The sequence below is a fragment of the Amblyomma maculatum genome, chromosome 3 (assembly GCF_055883805.1).
Source record: "Amblyomma maculatum isolate TAMU_Amacu chromosome 3, ASM5588380v1, whole genome shotgun sequence".
NCBI lineage: Eukaryota > Metazoa > Arthropoda > Arachnida > Ixodida > Ixodidae > Amblyomma > Amblyomma maculatum.
In genome coordinates this window covers 157346818-157365244 of record NC_139346.1, presented here as the reverse complement: position 1 = coordinate 157365244, position 18427 = coordinate 157346818, and the positions used below count along the sequence as shown (strand labels likewise).

At 45.4% G+C, this 18427-nt stretch overlaps 2 protein-coding genes across 3 annotated transcripts in view; one reads left to right on the top strand and one right to left on the bottom strand.

Annotated features, from left to right (window-relative positions):
- LOC146196600 (uncharacterized) overlaps window positions 1-11133 on the bottom strand; it is a 48519-nt gene extending 37386 nt beyond the window's left edge. Inside the window, exons 1-4 of one of the 2 annotated variants that reach the window (XM_084596377.1) lie at window positions 11021-11133; window positions 9750-9863; window positions 4395-4561; window positions 673-984 (exon numbers count right to left, since the gene is read on the bottom strand). In XM_084596377.1, coding sequence (XP_084452503.1) covers window positions 673-984; window positions 4395-4561; window positions 9750-9863; window positions 11021-11111 — 684 coding nt within the window. In that variant the 5' untranslated portion in view covers window positions 11112-11133. The remainder of the gene's footprint in view (window positions 1-672; window positions 985-4394; window positions 4562-9749; window positions 9864-11020) is intronic. The other variant, XM_084596378.1, reaches the window with a different exon arrangement.
- A 270-nt stretch (window positions 11134-11403) lies between these two features.
- The window catches only part of LOC146196598 (uncharacterized), a 65064-nt gene continuing 58040 nt past the window's right edge, over window positions 11404-18427 (top strand). Inside the window, exon 1 of the mRNA XM_084598363.1 lies at window positions 11404-11685. The gene's annotated coding sequence lies outside the window, so the exon portion shown is untranslated. The remainder of the gene's footprint in view (window positions 11686-18427) is intronic.

Here is an 18427-nt window from a genome sequence, read left to right as displayed (position 1 = left end):
AAATTGCATCTCTGCGAATTACAGCTAGCAGGCGAATGCCAACAATAATCGTAAGAACCGTCTCGTGAAGAAACTGACTATAGTCCAAAAAGAGCTGAGCTCGGCTTGCATTTAACGGCTGCTTGCGAAGGAAAAGGTCATCGGCACCCCCCATAAAAGAAGCTTTACGTGCACAACTTCCATAGTGGTTCATGTTTTGCCTCGTGTTATAACATAAACAAGGCCTCACAGTCTCGAACCAGGCTTCTCAATAAATTCTGTCTTTTCTCCCTCATCGGTGCATTTCCTTTTGATTGAAAATAGTCACAAAACAAGGACTGAAACATTTGAATATTAATTATTAAGCATTAAAATCATTTTCTTGGTACGTGCTCACTTAACCAAAGAGCCTTCTCATCAAACAGAGAATCAGTATCCCAGCTTATGTACCAGACACACGTGGTTTCAACCCATCTGGAAACGGTACACACAGGGCAGAGCCAGAGTTTTGTCAGAAAGTGGAATCTGACGCTATTGCCTTAATATGCAAATAAACAAGACGGCTGTATCGAAAACTTAATTAATTATAGATGCGCTCTGATACGCATTTTTCGCGCTGGTGTTTTGTGAGGCGTTAAGTTTTCGGAAATCATTATAAACATGAGTCGGCCACTGCCATTCTTTTTCTCTTACCGCGCAAAGCGTTCCATCTTTGAGATTGATGTGTTCCTCTAGCGTGTCAATCTGACTCGCTTGCGTCGTTGACACGGTCGAGTTCGTGGTGATGTTCCCCTTAGGATCATCCGCCAATCTCTTGCCTGCGTCCTCATCGTCGAATGGTTTTTCCACCTCCCCGCTATCCCCGAGAAGAATGACCTCCATCTCATGCTCATATTCGTCATAGTAGTAATTACTGTCGTCGTCATCGTAATTATTGTAGTCGTCATCGCCGTCGTCTGCTCTCAATAGACCTGCCTTGCACCAGCATCTCTTCGCCACGGGCCCCTTTCAAAACAAAAAAGGAGCAAGCAAGAGCATTAGCTTTATTAAAAGGATAATTATGTTTATAGGACACATGAATCTTACGCAGATTGAACGTGGAGCGAGATATTGAAAATGGTTCTCAAAACTTTACTGCAAAATAGTCGCGTGTGGCTATGAAATCCGCAGAAAATTTTCTAAACCAGGAACTCGCAAATTGGCCTCTGCGAAACCCAGATCATGCATCGGCTCCACAAGCTCCCACGATGGCCAGCGCCCCCTTTCCAGCAGATTTCTTAGGGTTGCGTAAGGATCATTACTTGGTTTGTTAACAATAATATTAAAGTGTTAGCTCGCCGGCGGCGTCTGCGCCGTTTTTAGCACAGAAACTGACAGCGTGCCAAGATGCTGCTTGCCAATAATGGCGCGACCTGTTTTGAGCGGTCAGCGACCTTGTCAGCGGACAAAGACCACGGTAAAAGAATATGTTCTTACGTCGCGGCCAAACGCTGCTGTATCGGTGTTAGTGCGCTTTGAACGCCGGTAAGACGGTGTGGAAGAGGCATGGTACACGTGCCTCTCCGCGTTGACTCAGTGGTTAAGAAGTCCGGCCACTGACCGAAGTACCCTGGTTCGAACCCGACCGCCGGTGGTGGTGGTGGAAAGCATTTATTGCAAAAGGAGAGGTTGCTTGGAGAGCCACCCCTAGGGGGCCGCTCCCCTCACAATACTAGGTGGGGTCCCTTATTCCGGGACTGCATTGGTCTGGGCAGCCACACGAGCTCGCTGGACCAGCGCTTGTTGTGCCGCTACTAGATCAAGGCAGCCGAACAGGGCCGCCTCCCAATCCTCTCGGGTAGGGGATAGGGTTATGGGTAAAAGGGAAAGATTTAGCTGGTATACCCAGACCAAGTGAAAGATGTCAGCCACCTTTCCACAGAAAGGGCAGAGGCCAGAAAAGGAAGGGTGGAACTGGTTGAGTACTGCCGGGCACAGTAGAGTATTAGTAAAAAGTCTAAGAAGTATTCTTTCGCACGCTTTCCCTAGCCCCTTGAGAGGAACCGGGTACTGAGGGTGCGAGTCCTGGTAATAGCCACAGATTTCTCGAAAAGTTAAGAGAGCATAAGTGTCCTGGTCCAGATCGGTAGGGTCTACGCCGGGGGCCCGGTTAGTGAGTGCGCGGGCGGCCGAGTTGGCGACCTCATTCCCTGATAGGCCCTGGTGGCCTGGAGGCTGTGTTTCTATGGAGGTGAAACAAGGAGGCGCTCATTTGCTGTGCTGATATCAGTGCACGTCAAAGATCCCCAGGTGATCCCAATTACTCTCGAGGCCTCCACTGTGGCACATCTCTATATCTTTCCGCTTTCATTCCCTTCTCCCTCTTTTCCCTTAAGCCGCAGTTAAGTTGTCCACGGAGATCCCTGTCAGATCCTGCGAATTCGCTTCCGTATAAGCCAATTTACATTTACTAATTTACGCATGGTGTGCAGTACGACGCTTGTTGGAGTACGTGCACTCAAACATCGCTCCAAAGCTGCTAGTGTTCTGAGGGGCGAAAGAGTTTTGAGAATTCCAGTTAAATATTAATACAGCTGCCACTAGACCTGAATACTAGATGGACTAAAAATTTTGCAACATATTTTAGCATTGTCTACTCGCGTACCTTTTCCTCGATATCTACTGGATGCAGTACCCGGAAAGTTTTCTTAAGAAAGTACAAAATTATATTACATAATCACCACTAGAATTTTTCGCTTTAAGCAAGGAAATAAATTTGTGTTATTTCTTCTACGGCGCAATAAAACTGACAACCACGATTGTTCCCGCTATGCTGGGAATGTACAAATTGAGTTAGGGTATTTATTCTAGTCGTGTTAGTGTAAAAAGTATTGGCTGATATCTGTGGGAAATTTAGTGATCTCAGACATTCTAGGTTTCAGAAATACTGCTTTGAGAAAAGGCCGGTTAGACGACGAAAATGTTTTAAAAATACATTTTTTGAGAGGATATAAATATTATTAAAGTCGAGAAGTGCCCTTTTAGCAGGTCGCGAAAATTACTTTAAATAATACGAGAAATATGCAAATAAACCTCTGAATGTCTGACCTCCTGTGTTGTGCAATGGATATTTCTCAGTATCGTCTTAACCGTCATAAACAAGCTAGCAAAGAGGAGGTTATTGCGTTAACAAATGTAAGCTAGGACTCTGCTATGGTTTCTCTCATAAGCCTGCCCTACACTAGCGCCGCCAGTCAGCGTAACGTCTATGACAGCCTTAGACAAATAATAATGAAAGGCGCAATTTCTGGTCAAATTCATTCGTCATGGATTCATGTGACCCCGAAATGCTGGGATCGCCCTTCATATTCATATGAGGGGAACTATCTCCCATATGTGCCCTAGCTTGCAGCTATTGAATTGAAAACGGCGAGGAAATTTCATTGCAGCAATTTAGTAGGAGAGGAGGCAGTGAAGCGGAAATGTTGTTTGGAGGCGCTGGCTCAGAGTGTTGTAAAACAATGCATCGGCCGCCAAGAGGTATGATACAAAGAGGTGCCACGCGCGAGAAAAAAAAATGGAACTAGTCGTGCACCCGGGCAGCAGTACGTCGAGCTAAGAGAGGTACGGTTTGTTTTCGTTTATTTTAACTAGCCAGAGCGACTCCGGCTGAGAGGGACGCCGTAGTGTACTGCTACCATTTATTTTGACCACCTGGGGATCTTTAACGTGCGTATGAAGGTGCTTTTCGTTTCTCCGTCATCGAAAGAGGCGCTGCGGTCGGCTTCGAACCCGGTTTCCCCGGCTCAGTAGTTGAGCGTCCTAACCCTGCGGTCGGCTTCGAACCCGGTTTCCCCGGCTCAGTAGTTGAGCGTCCTAACCCCTGAACCAGCGCCGTAGGTGAAGTAAGGTGTGAAGCGGTGGTGGTGCCACGTGTCAGCGAACACTTTCAAAAATTCCGAAACATTATAGAGCCCGGGATAGAAAAAAATAGTATTAGAAAACAAATTTGAGGCAGAGGTAATCTACTGCAAAAGTATTATAATTACATAAATAATTAACTAATACTAGCTAAATAACTATTTAATTAAAGAAGCTGTGGTGAACAAAGCGATAGCATGTCAGATTTTAGAACAACGAGAAACAAATACCCAAAATATAATCCTTGACGGCAAGTAAAAAGTAATACATTGAAATGGGTGTAAACAAATTTCAGTAATTGTGAAGAGTCGACGTAAGCTAGCAGAGCCAGCTGAGCAAGACGTTTCTCTGCATAGGCCATTTATGGCATATGCCCTGGTAGAAACGCTACACAGGCTATATCTTCCCTGCCAGCGCTCCTGCGAAACTTTTTTTCCTGACCCTCTCCTAGACGTGTTTTTGACGCCCGCAATCCCAGCGAGGTGAGTTAAAAATTAAGGCGCCTGCCACCTTACGCCATCTTCGACGTCAATGTACGAAACCCGGCATTCCCTCAGAGTGGCCGTTGATGACCCAAGCTCCTCCAGGGGGTTGTTCGTCTGTTCGGCATGGTCCATGTCATTTCTCTCTCCTCCAAGCCCATCTGCACTGACAAGTACTGTCAGCATGCCCAGGAAGATTGCTGTAAATTGTAATCAGAAAGAGGAAGTCACTAATGAGTGTGCTAAATAATACAGCAAAGCTAACACGAATCCCTGATCATGACGAACGTCGAACGCCCAAGCTCTGGTGCTGCACAAGACAATGTACTGTGAAGAGGTCATCTTTGTTGCGACGAAAGCACGTGGTGATGAGGATACCCGAGTTCTCTTAAGAGTTGCCGCATGCAGAGATAGGAGAGAGAAACAACAAAGATGAAAAATTCTTCTGGCGTTTAACTTCTCGTAGAGGCACGAAGGTTACGAGTCAGGCTGTAGCAAAGGACTTCGAATTAATTTAGACCACCTGGGGTTCTTTAACATGTGCACTGATGCCGCAAACCACCCGTCTATTTTTAATTTTTACGCGAGCCTGTATATATATCATCGCACTTAAACGGAGATCGGCGCAGTAACTTCATGTTTCTAGAGCCACATCTCTACTACCCCAGGTACAAACCCGGATACCTTTTCGGTGTGCCATCCTAACCTCAAGCGCAGCCAAGGTCAAACAAGGACAGCCTGCCTGTCGGCAAGTTTCGCTTAGTATAGTGTGCTTATTGGACTGATGCATGACCACATGATCTACTGCCCTTTATGACTAACTGAGCGCTTGAATAATTACGCATCGTAATCAATTGCATTCATTAGTTATTTGTGATTAAAAACTGAACTTTACACTACAACATCGTCATATATCGTTGGATACCTTATGCGAGTAGAAATGCACTATATTAATTAGAGGTGTAATTAACAACCGTTAATTAGCTAACTGTGATTAAACATGATCGAAAAAACTGCAGAATCATGTCAGGACACTAGTACTGGACTAGATCACATATCCTCATGGTACCTGAAACGTGTAGCCCATCTGGTTTCTAAACCACTTTTTCATATTATTAATCTCATCATAAAGAGTGCTGTTTCTCCTGCTTGCCTTAAAACAGCCGGTCTCTCAAGAAGGATGACAGACAAACAATATATAACTATCGTCCCATATTTATATTATGATCTCTTAGTAAGGTAATCGAGGAATTTATAATCAGTCACTCAAGACAATTATCTAAAAACATTTGATATTATTAACCCCTGCCAGTTTGGTTTTAGGTCCGGCAGCTCAACTAACTTGGCTCTCATCTCTTTGACTGAATTTATTAAGTATGACATTGACAATGGTGAATTTGTTGGCTCTGTATTTTCAGATTTCACTAAAGCTTTTGACACGATTAACCATTCGATTTTGCTAAAGAATGTACAATTTTATGGCATAGTAGGTCCTGTATCTCTCTTTTTGAAAAGCTACTTACAAGATCGGAAACAAATAATCAATATCGATAGAACTACCTTTTTAGCTAAAGCTATTAAACAAAGTGCTCATCAGGGATCTATTTTAGGCCATTTACTGTTCATATTGTATATTAATGACCTTCCTACTCCTATTAGTCTAATTCACTCTGTTTATACGCTGATAATACTGCCGTGTCATTATCTAACAGGTTCATTGATGATCTTACTGTTGATTTGAATGCTGTTTTGAGTAACATAATAAAATGCTGTCTCAATAACCAGCTGGGTATTAACCCCACTAAAACAAGGTGTTTAATCTTTAAAAAGTAGCCAGAAAACCCTTCCATCCACTCCTACGTTAACCCTCTGTTCTAATACTATTCCAGCTTCCGATAACACCAGCCTTCTCAGCGTTATTCTTGATTCTGCACTTAATTTTTCAGCCTACACCACTCATCTGAAAAAAAAAAGAAATTATCTATGTTTGGCATCAGAGCTCTCATTAAAGCGCGTCCATATTTGCTATGTTACATTCTCTTATCTATGTATTATGATTTCATCACAGTCGGCTCACTTACGAGATTGATGCTTGGGGAAATACAACTACCATTTATAGTCTGCACAGCATATACAAAATCAGGCCACCCGCATTATCACTTGCAGCACTTTTTCTACTAACGCTCGTCCCTTATTATATGAACATCGTATCTTATCGGTCCACCAGCTCTTTCAGTATCACCTTGTAATCATGTTCTTTAGGCTATTGAATGACACCCTGCATTTTCAATTTGTTAATTCTCCTATACTACTTTCGAACTACCACTCTACAAGATTTGCAGCTAACAACAATGTTCTACTCCTAAAAAATCGTACTAATTATGGAAAAATTACGTCATCTTTTGCAGCCATTTCATTCTGGAATTCATTGTCTTTAACATTGAAAACATGTATGTCCTTGCCCACATTTAAGAATAACTTGAAGATGTATTTATTGAATTGTTGATTTTTATATTCTTCTATGTCTAATACGTGTGTTATTGCCTTTGTTTTGTGTTGGTTGTAGTAATCTATCGAGGGTTCCTGTGCAGTCTTCAGACTATAGGACCATCGTCTGTATATTTATGCATTGTGTAAATATGTTCAAGCTAATAATAAACTTCTACTTTCAATTTCAAAAATACCATATAATGATATGTAGTTCTGTTGTAAATGTCAGATCTTTCTGTAGTTCTGTAATACTTTCCTGTAGTTCTGTAGTTTTTCTGTTGTAGATTTTCTTTTGTAGCTTTGTAGTACTTTTCTGTTGTAACTAAAAAAAGTCCTGAGGCTGCTACAGAAAGTTCTGCCGTCATAATAAGTTTCCTATAAAAAAACGCATAGAAATGTTGCCGTAACAACAGAAAAATTTTTGTAGTTTTTTTCTGACTGGGAAATTTTAACTTTATGCCACAGCATCAAGTTATTTATCATTGAAAAGATTTTGACGATTAGAATCCAAAAATATGTATCCTCGTATATCGCTTGATCCCGGTTGTAACCAGGCTTAAACCCCTACAATCGCTTTATTTTGTTTGTGTTAATATTTTACAAATATTCGCTTATTACCTTAAAAAGATAGTGTAAAATCGCTCCCTCATTCGTAAACGCTTCCCAATTATGGACAACCCGGCCATGCGGTCAAAAATATCGGGCGACCGGCTTTTTTTTTTTTTGTTCTAAATCACATTTAGAGTTTTATAGTGTTTCTTCTCTTATTGGCATCCTTTGCAGCTGTTGCACGTACTTCTATTGCGCAACTGCACAAGTCATTGTGACATCTTTAAATGTCGCATACTACTCTCGCAGTCTGCCTTGTGTTTTTGTTTTCTATTTTCATTTTTTTTTTTTTTTTTTGCATTCTCAGTCGAACCGCAAGGAAGGTGACGCTGTAGTCGACATGTGCTATGGGGAAAACAGAATCTCCTCGTAAATTATAATTTCGCCGTGCATAAGGCGAAATTTGGAAGAAATTATTGCTATAAAATTTATGAGAAATTACTTTTCATTGATAAGCCGAATATTACCGACGCCTCTATGAAATCGATTTCTCCACGGTTTTTATTTAATGTGATCAGAACGGTTATGCAGTACTTGAAATTATTCACCCTGGCTGGGTGGTGTTGCGAACTATACTAAGCGTAGGCGTTTCTGAGAGCTTTACATAGGCTATGCATGCGTAGTTATAAATGCAATTGCTGATTACTATGTCATCTTTTTTGGCCAGCATTCGATCGCATCGCAACGCCAAAGTGGCTTTGCACGTATACAAAGCAGAGTGCCTCTTCCTGGGGAATTATCCGACCTTATACTAGGTACGCCGTAGTTACCTTAGCGAAAATATATGTGAGTCACAATAACCTCATAAAATTTTCTCATACAAAACTCATGCAAATGTCATACAATCTCATATATTTCTCGTACCTTTCAGTGATTTTTATATGAGATGATTTGAGATTCGTACGAGCTTAGTATAAGTTTAGAATGAAAACCCATGTATGAGATTATTGATATCTCATATCTCTTTCGGTAGGGTAAAGGTTCCGGATTAGTTGTTCCCCGAGATTTTTTATACGTGGTATACTGATACCACACTGCACTAGGACGATTTTGTATTTCGCGTCCATGTAAACGCGGCCATCACAACTAGGATTTCAACCCAAAACATTTCAATCACCAGCCAATCGTCATAGTCACTGATTCGTCGCGGTGGGTTAGACCTATTCCTCTGTTCTTTCAGTCTTAAAGGAGCCCTGAAAAAATAATAATAACAGTAATATTCCAACACAGAAATCTAATCCAGGAATCTAATCTGTATTCGAATTTTGATACAGAATTCGAATATAGAGTATTCGAGTGAAATTGAAAATCCCTGCGTGGAGCCCATATTTTACAAATAATACTCGAAAAATGCTTCTGGCGACTGCTCGCAATAGGTAGCCTACATGTTGTGCCGCGGCGCAACATGTAGGGTTCCCTAGCTCGCAACAGTTACTATATAGGCTTTGCTTATATAGTAACTATATAGGCTTCGCCTATACTATATAGGCTTTGCCTATACTATATAGGCTTTTCCTATATAGTAACTCTAGCTCGCAACTGATTCCTTCTCGATGACGTCATCAGGGCTTTCTCGCTGCGCCCACTCAATGGACGCTCCCAAGGGAAGCCGGAGAGACGAGGCGCGGTAAAATGTAGTCGCTTCTTATTTTCTTTTTTTCTTCTTGCTCACCTACGTGTGCTGAGTTGAAGGGGAGATGAGGAGCGTCATTTTATATCACCGCAATCTTCGGTGTTATTAAAGCTATAGCTTATATATTCTTGCGTTCTGGAGGGGATTGATGGTACACCGATTGGTAGTACGTCTTTTCTAGTGTCACTGATTAGCTTTTTGTGGGCCCTTTAACGTGCACATTGGCATAGATGCCTGTATTTCTGCATTTCAATGCATGTGAATTTTTTTTTTTCGGTTACGAACAGCATGGGGGGGGGGGGAGGGGGGCTTCGTTCAAGTGCCTCATCTTCCGATTTGCTCACACTGCGCGCACTCGTCTCGGGCGTTTTCGCTGTTTTCACTAGTCCGATATGAACGACAGGTGCAGTGCCATATATGTTTAAAAATAAAAGTTCCCCCCTCTCTCTCTTCTCGCCCATCAGTGACGGTAGCGTCTATGAAGGCCGCCAACTCAGAAAAACGCGGTCACTTGCAGAGTTATATTTTGTGAAAGAAAATCTGTAACTTGGTTTGGTTTGGTTTGTGAGGTTTACCGTTCGAAATAGACTCAACATTAATCACTCCAACTATTGATATTAGTCCTAATCACTCAAACTATGCTTCTAGATGCGTACCTGGGGACAGCAGTCGTCGCCCCCTGTGCACTCCTCGTGTCTGCCACCTCCGAGTCCGCTGCTTCGGCCGACTAGTCCGAATAGACCGCAGGTGACACGACATCCCGGCACTCCCTGTTGGTCAGTCGCAGACCGATCATGCCGGCACTTCGATTGTATTCCAACAGGTTCTAAACACGTTGCACGCCGTCTGCGGCTACAACGCTACTTTCTATAGCTCTGTCGCAGACCGACGTAAATCGTAGTGTCGGGAGGAGAAAATCGAAGCATGAGGAATGGGCCTTATGTAAACGTCAAAATAATGGGAGATGCGTTCATGAAACCAGATGTAGTAGTTGCTTCATGTGCAGTAAGTGCATAGTAAAACGCAAAACGTCGGTACTACACGGTGCGAGCAGCTAGTCATGTGTACGTGAAAAAAACTACAAGCACGGCACACGCTGGATAGTGGCATTGCCCCGTTAAGTAGATGTGATTCATTAACAAGGATAAGTCAATACGAAAACGAACTGACTGAAATGGCCATTTCGTTAATTACTGTAATAGTAACGGTTCACATTGGAAACCACTGATGACAGTACAACCGCCGATCTATACCGTTTACAGCAGGCACTGCGTTCGCCGCAGTTTGTTCTGTTTTCATTTACCCTTCTAAGCAACCGATGGGGTAGCTAATTTGCTTTGCCCTTCGGCTGCTAGGACCAAGGTCTTAAAGTCATGATTACTGTCTATGAGATTTAACAATCCAAAGTGAGCCGTGTTCTATGAGAGGTGCAGTAGTGGAGGTCTCCGAACTATTTCTTCCACTTGGATTTTTTATAACGAGCACTGAGATTGCACATTACACGGGCGACTTGTGTTTCGCCTCCATCAAAACACGGCCGCCGCAGCCAAAATCGAACCCGCGTCCTCTGACTCAGTAATCGAGTGTCCTAACCACTGAGCTACCGCGGCGGGCAAGGTCACAAAACTCGGATCCCAGCCATAGCGGCTACATATCTAGATGACGGCAAAATGCGAAAACGCCCGTGTGTTACGCAATGCCAGCACATTAAAGAACACCAGGCAAAAACAATTATTTATGGCCTCTTTCATGGCCGAGTCTCTAATAGTCTGCCTGCAGCTCAGGAATGTTAAACCCCGCAGAGCGTATTTCATACTGCACCATGTCATCACTCGACATAGCAACATCATGATAGATCTCATAAGACGTATATCTGCTTACCCGCGGATACTTTGCAGTCACATTTAAAACAAAGCAAACGTCTCACCGCACAACGAAAACCACGACGTGCAACCAGGCGCCCGTATTGAACATCTGCACGTTGGCTCTCTTTTCTTGGTGCCAGGAGCGACGCACATGCTTGCTGTATGCTCCGCAGCACCAGGCTGACGCTCGAGGAGCATATGTCGCGCAGATTGCACTCATATCTTCTTTTTTTTTTCTTTTTTACGACGTCACAATTAACGGTACAGGCAGCGCTTCTGTTGCGAACAGTCGTGAAGAGATTGATCGATACTGAACGTGAGAAGGACTGAGCCATTGTTGGCACAACCCTTGGTGCAGTTTCTTTATTGCAAAACGATCGTGTTTCTGAGGCGTGTGCATGAGCGCTTGGCTGTGCGCACGCATGTATGAGAGAAAGCGAAAGGGTGAGGAAGAAGGCAGATGCACAAGTGTCTGAGCACGCGTCCCGTTGGTAGAAGTGCACGTGCGCATAACATGGACCATCGGTTGCGCTTCGAGAGAATTTCTTTTGGGCGCTTAAAACAATCCAGGGAAGAGCGAAAGAGAAAATGCATGGGCCTATGGACCGGCTTCTGCTGAGTCACTACCACTGCCACGTGTAGGCAGACAAGGACCGTAACGTTGTCTTCGATGATGTTGGTGTCCGCTGGTCGATGGGAACAGTTTTCAGGCGGAGATCGACGCAGTGTAAGAAAAAGTATATTTCCTTGTCTTCAATACAAACAAAAACACACACTAACAATTATGCAGTACGCAGCAGCGTACCGGGTCGTACCGCGCACGGCACACTCATGGTTCGCAAGCCGATAAAACGGGGCTTTATACGCTACTGGGGACAGGTGAAGGACAACACAAGCGCAAACTTACAAATTTTTATTCTTATTGACAAAGCACGTATATATATATATATATATATATATATATATATATATATATATATATATATATATATATATATATATATATATATATATATATATATATTCCTGTAAAATCGCAAATCCAGCATAATTCATGCGCGTGATCACGCACGCTATCACGTCGACCACAACTCCGCACCTGCACAGCTATCATATCTAGCTCCTTTGTGGGAGCCATGATGTACTAACACATGTATCTTTTTCTGCTAACTCAATTAAAAAGCCTTCTGTGATTTCCCTTTCAATTGTTTCTTTTTGTTTGCCTACAAATTCAGTCCCGTGAAATAATGGTTTGCAGCCTGTTTCGCACCGCAAAACAATATTGTTGCGCAAGATTCCCCGTGTGGCTGATTTTCCCACATTCATTATTATGTTCCTGAAGCCTCTTGTTAACACATCTCCCTGTTTGTCCTACGTATTGTTTTCCGCACGAATTCGAGATCTTATAAATGACTTCTTTCTGAAAAGGTTACACATATGAACCTTTCCTGAGGAGCAATTTCATATTCCTTCCTCTTGCCACGCTTGTCGTGCTCGTTTACTGTGTTACAGAGCCTTATCAACTTTTTGGTGCCCTAAATATTAACTTCTTTAGTCCATGTGGACACTTTATGTATAGATGGAATTACAACAATATGTATATATGTACGTGTTTTGTCGATAAGTGTAAACAGTTGTAAGTTTGCATTTGTGTCGTGTGTTATCCTTCACCTGTCCCTTGTCTAGCAAGTACGCATAAATTCCCATTATGATCACCCAACTGGCCCCTGTGTTAGCATTGTTACCGCTAAAACAGGGCCATCCCTGATCGACTGCCCGTAAATACGCGCATCCCTCGAGCGACCGCTGGAGCTTCAAACCATGCGACTACTCACAATCGCGGCTCAGTTCAAACTCGAGCTCGTTATTCCTCGTCATAGTTCCGGCATATTTGGTGACTCGGCGTCGACCACGTAACCCCGCCCTCCTACATGGATTCCGCTGGCTCTTCCACACCTCCTACAGCCGGCGGCCCGGAGGTGGGTGGTGAAAACATTTATTATATTACAGAGAGGTATATACACTAGGTGGGATGCCTAGACAGGCACTCCATTGGCGTTTGCCGCAGCCCGGGCGCGCTGCGTTAAGACCTTTCGTGCAGCAGCCGGACAGGGTCGCCTCCCAGTTCTCTTGGGTGGGGTTGCGGATAGGGGGCAAAGATGGGTTTTATTGGCAGGCTCACACCATGTGGTAGGTGTCAGACACCTCCTCACAGTGCGAGCACAGCCCGTCGGATTGTGGATTAAAATGTTTTAGAGTATAGCCGGGCACAACACGCTTTAACCCGTCGTTTGCCAGCTCCTTAATAAAGTTATACATACATACATACATACATACATACATACATACATACATACATACATACATACATACATACATACATACATACATACATACATACATACATACATACATACATACATACATACATACATACATACATACATACATACATACATACTGTCACCCGTTAATAATTAGAGGGGGATTATTAACGATGCGCCCTTAACGGTGCGCACACTCCCAGACACCCTTAGAGTGAGTGGGGGTAGCTGTTCCGGTCGCAAAGGAGGTGCCCTCGTCCTGCGTGGCAATCTCAGCCGGAATTCGACTACCTTGTAGTGACAGAAAGGGGGGGGGGTGGCCGTTTGGTGCCCAGCTGTCGCCGGTTCAAGCCAGAGTAAGGGTTAGAGTCAGAAGTAACAAACAAAAGACAATTTATGCACAGCAAGAGACGATACAGAGGAATACACAAGATCACTTGAAATGCACAGACGAGAGGTTCACAGAATACAAACGCTAAGCATGCAACTACTGAATGATTCAATAACACAGAGGCTTTACAACAGATCAAACACGAGAGAGTTACATAAACAAACACCAAATCGTTCACCGGGCACTGTTGCAGTCCGACGCCTCAAGAGTCACGATGTGGCCGCCATACGAGACGAGCGCCGCTCCATTGAAAGTCCGTGGGCTTGCCAGCATCGGGTGATCCCCGGGAGTCCAGCCGAAGCACAGGCGAGCACGTCGCAAAACACTGACGAACTGACTGACTGACTGTCTCAACAAGCGGCGCGGTCGCTTTAAATAGGGCGCGCCGCGTCTGTTTGTTAGCACGTGTCAAAGCTAGCGCGCACACACACATAGCTTCGCTGGTTATAGCTCCCTCTTCTCCTCCCGTCGAGCCGCGCGTCGTCATTGGCTAGGTTCCATAGAAGATTCCGGAATTTTCTGGCGTATTCCAGTCCGATGAACCACCGTCCTCCCCGGGCAATGGGAAAGAGGGTGACGGCAACGCGTACAAAGCTACGCGCTCTCCCGCGCGGGGAAGGAGGTTTTTCTCTCCATGCTTTTGCACGCGACGCCGCGCGGGCCTCGCGCCGTGCCGGCTTGATGAAAATGTGCGCCGATTTCGTGACACATACATACATACATACATACATACATACATACATACATACATACATACATACATACATACATACATACATACATACATACATACATACATACATACATACATACATACATACATACATACACACACATACATACATACATACATACACACATACATACATACATACATACATACATACATACATACATACATACATACATACATACATACATACATACATACATACATACATACATACATACATACATACATACATACATACATACATACATACATACATTGTATTGGTGAGCAAGCGCAGGAGCAGCCGCTCGTTAGCCTTCCCCAGCCCTTTGCACGGGGTGAGAAGTTTGGTGCGTAGATCTGTAATATTCACATATTGCCTTAACTGAAATCAAAATCCTGGTCCGCGTCGGGTCCCGTGGGAAATGCCCGGAGAGAGAGCGCGAGGGCGGCGGCGTCGGCTGCCTCATTCCCTTGGAGACCTTGATGACCTGGAGCCCAAACGAGAGATCGGTACGCGGGATCCGAATCTCGACTACAATTTTGGTATATGCGGTAAGCTAGGGGAGCAGTCCACCCTTGCTGGACGTTCCGACAAGCCCCTCGCGAGTCGGTTATGATGTATTTGGAGGAGGAGTCAGAGGCTGCGAGGGCGGTGGCAATCTCTTCTGCGTGGGTTGGTGACTGGGCCTTGAACGTAAGGCCATCTACTGTTTTGCCCTTGTGGATGACCGCAGCTGTGTACCACCCCTAAGGTTCGGGCCGAAGACGTCCACATAGAAAACTCCTGGTTTGCTTCCATAATGGCGGTCCAAGGCTTTCGCCCGCGCCAGGCGCCGACCATATGGACCTCTTTGGACATGTTGGCGGGAAGAGGCCGCACATGGAGGGGGCGTCTCCATTTTTCGGGATGCGACATCTCTCCTCTGTGAGTTAGGTGTGTTAGATGTGAAGTCGGGCAAGAAGAACGCGAACCCGACTTTGTCTTTGTCAGACGCGTGTACTGATTGGTGAGGTGGGCCTCCCGAAGCTCCTTGAAAGTGTTCACCACACCCAGCGCCGTGAGACGGTTGGTAGAGGTGGAGAACGGGAGGTCCAGTGCTCGTTTCATGATTTTACGGAGGATAACTTCGAGAGTATCTTCCTCCTGTTTTCGCAGGTGGAGGTAGGGAGTCGAATACAGGATTCGACTGGTCACGAATGCGTTCGCCAGCCGCAAGGCGTCCTTACATCGTAACCCACCGCGCTTGTTGGAAACCCGGCGGACCATGCGGCCCACCTGGTCCGCCACCTGCCGGAGCAAAGCAGCAATGGGGGCTAGTTGATTTACCATTTCAAGAATTTTCGCGCTACGATATACACAGATACACAAGAAAGCAGGAACCACGTATTCTTGAAATTGACCTGCCATAGCTTGGCGAGTATTGTGTCGCATCGTCGCTGGTTGTGTATAAAGAGTCCAAGAACTCTGATTTCCTTAGATTCTTGAATGGGACCGCTATGCAAGGAGAGTTTAATTTTAGTCGGAGCATGAGCGCGAGGGGCGCAGATATGCACGAACTCAGATTTCTGCGGTAAGCATTGGAGACCACAGCCGCGGGCATAGCGATCCACTATGCTAGCAGCCGTTTGCAGGCTAGTCTCCACGTCCCCCTCAAGTGGCAACCATTGCCACTCAAATTGTCCAATCCGGATGCAGCACGTCCCGCGCTTCGGAGGTTAGATCCAAAGGTTGGGACAGCCGCCTTAGTTGCAGGCCGGTTGTTCTTGGACCCCGGCAGCATCCTCGGCCAGTGAAACAATTTCTTGTTCAGCTCTTGGGTCCGAGTTTCGCAGAAGGGTCTCCTAGGCGTAATCGCGACGTAAATGGCCCCTCCAAATTGCACCGTAGGCCCAGACATGAAACTTGGGATTTCCAACTCAATGTCGCTGGTCAAATCCTTTTGCAACGAATGCCTTTCCAATCCTCGCCATTGTTTCTTACCGATCTTGTACAAGACATGTGCCAGCTTGACTTTGCTGGTCGTCGGCAGCTGCGCCCAGTCGACGATTTCGGGATATGACGTTCGTCCAAACTTCCGTCCAACGAGCCGGCCACGCACCGGCGTGCATGGCTAACGTCTGCCGCCGCTCACCGCGCAGAGGCGAGTATCCTAGATCATGCTACGTGGTGGCCGCGACAAGGGGTCTGTGAACGCGCTCTGCCAATCACCCGAGGGACGTCGAAGGATTCACGTTAAGCCTGTCCAAACTGTGTGCTTAAGCCGAGGTCATTGGGTGTTTTGTCCCGCGCCTTAGGATGAGTTGGGTCAGTGTAAAAACAGCAACGGTGGTGTTGCAGAGATTCGAGCTTTAATTCTTCGAAGCATCGTATTCAAGATGGCCACGGTAAGACCCAGCGACCGCCGCCAAAGTAGGAGGAACAAACTTTTATTTGTCATATGACAAAGTATAGGGATTAGGGATGAGATTTACTCATCCACAGAATTAGCAACAATGCTCCGCAGCGGTGATGCAGTGGTTAAAGGGGCGCCGTAACGTTCGCCACACCCCTAATCCGCCTTTTTCACAAGGCCGCTCGGCGCGCCTCTCCCCTGGTTGAAAACAAACCACCAACCCCAGCTGCGCATGCGCAGTTCTTGGCCTCCGCGATCGGCGCAGCCGTAGCTGATCTCGGAGGCCATGTGTAGGCAATACTTGTGACAGGCGTATGCGATAGATGACAGTAGCTGTCAAGAACACACACAGTCATTTCACTGGCGCCAAGGACGTTTTCAACCAGTAGCAGACGAATTTTCAACCACTCCCAGAGGGCGCCACATTTTGTGAAAAAGGCGGATTCCAGCCAGCCTATAGGTTCTTTACACCTTTTCAATGCCCAAAAGCCCAATAATAACGGCGAAATCGTAGCGCTTAATACTTTGATCCGTTTCAATAATCAGTGTTTTGGCACCGATGTGAGCGACACACGACGGCAAAATTCGTTAACGGACATGACGTTTCCTTCTCGCTTGGGCGGTGCTTCGCTGATTGGTTGAGCACGAACATTAAATTTTACAATCGAGTGTTCAAGCTACTGCGCAGAAAACAAATAAAAGGTGTTTTAGTACCGCGTGCGTTCTTGAAGTGCTAATGAAGATAGTTCCACTCCCGCAGGCTCCTCAAATCCCAAGGCAGCTGACAACGTTTGGATCTCGGAGGTCGGTAAAATCACTAGAGACCAAAATCATGTGGCTGGTCGTTTCTACCGACGCTCCACAGATGGCGCAACTTGTGTCTTGATCACCCGTGAAGCGCACTCGCCACAGCCGAGTCCGCAGCACTCCATAGCGGGCTTCCGCCAGCAGCCCGCTGCCTATAGGGAGTAGATGACAACCTTCTTAGATAATATGTTGGCAGATGGCCTCCTTGCTGGCCCTGTACGTGTACATGGCATGGTAGACTTGGCCTTAGCTCCTGTACGCCACTCCTCCGTCTCCGCTCCGTCTCGTTCTCTAACTTCAGCACAAGTAGCGCTAGAGTGATCCGCGGCAGCACCAGCGATGGACGCCGGCGGAACGCCAAGACGGTGTTCCAGCGAGTTCAAATGCAAAATGCAAATTCCTTCTTAATCTGCTTTATCCATCCTTTTCCAATGAACTGAAGCTGCGGGCCCCTTGCGACGTCTGGCGCCACCAAGGCGAGCTGTCACGCTTTACGACCAATCAAGCATATGTGCTATCACTGCAGATGGGAGGGCCGGAAGGGCCACTTATATCACACTATGAACTCACTGCACATTACAAAGCAATAAGAACACTCCCACTACCCCACAAAACACTGACCAGACATCGGCGAGTCGCATGGAGACAGCTACAGATGGGCACCCTCATTAACCCAAACTACATAACAAAATTTATAAATAAGGATATGAATCCCTATTACCGCTTTTGTGGCGAGAAAGACAATTTCCACCATATGATCTGGGCGTGCAAAGCTTATAAGCCTCCCTCAGACCTTTTGCCTGCTTCCTCTAAAGAAGGTCGAGCGATGAACCAGATAT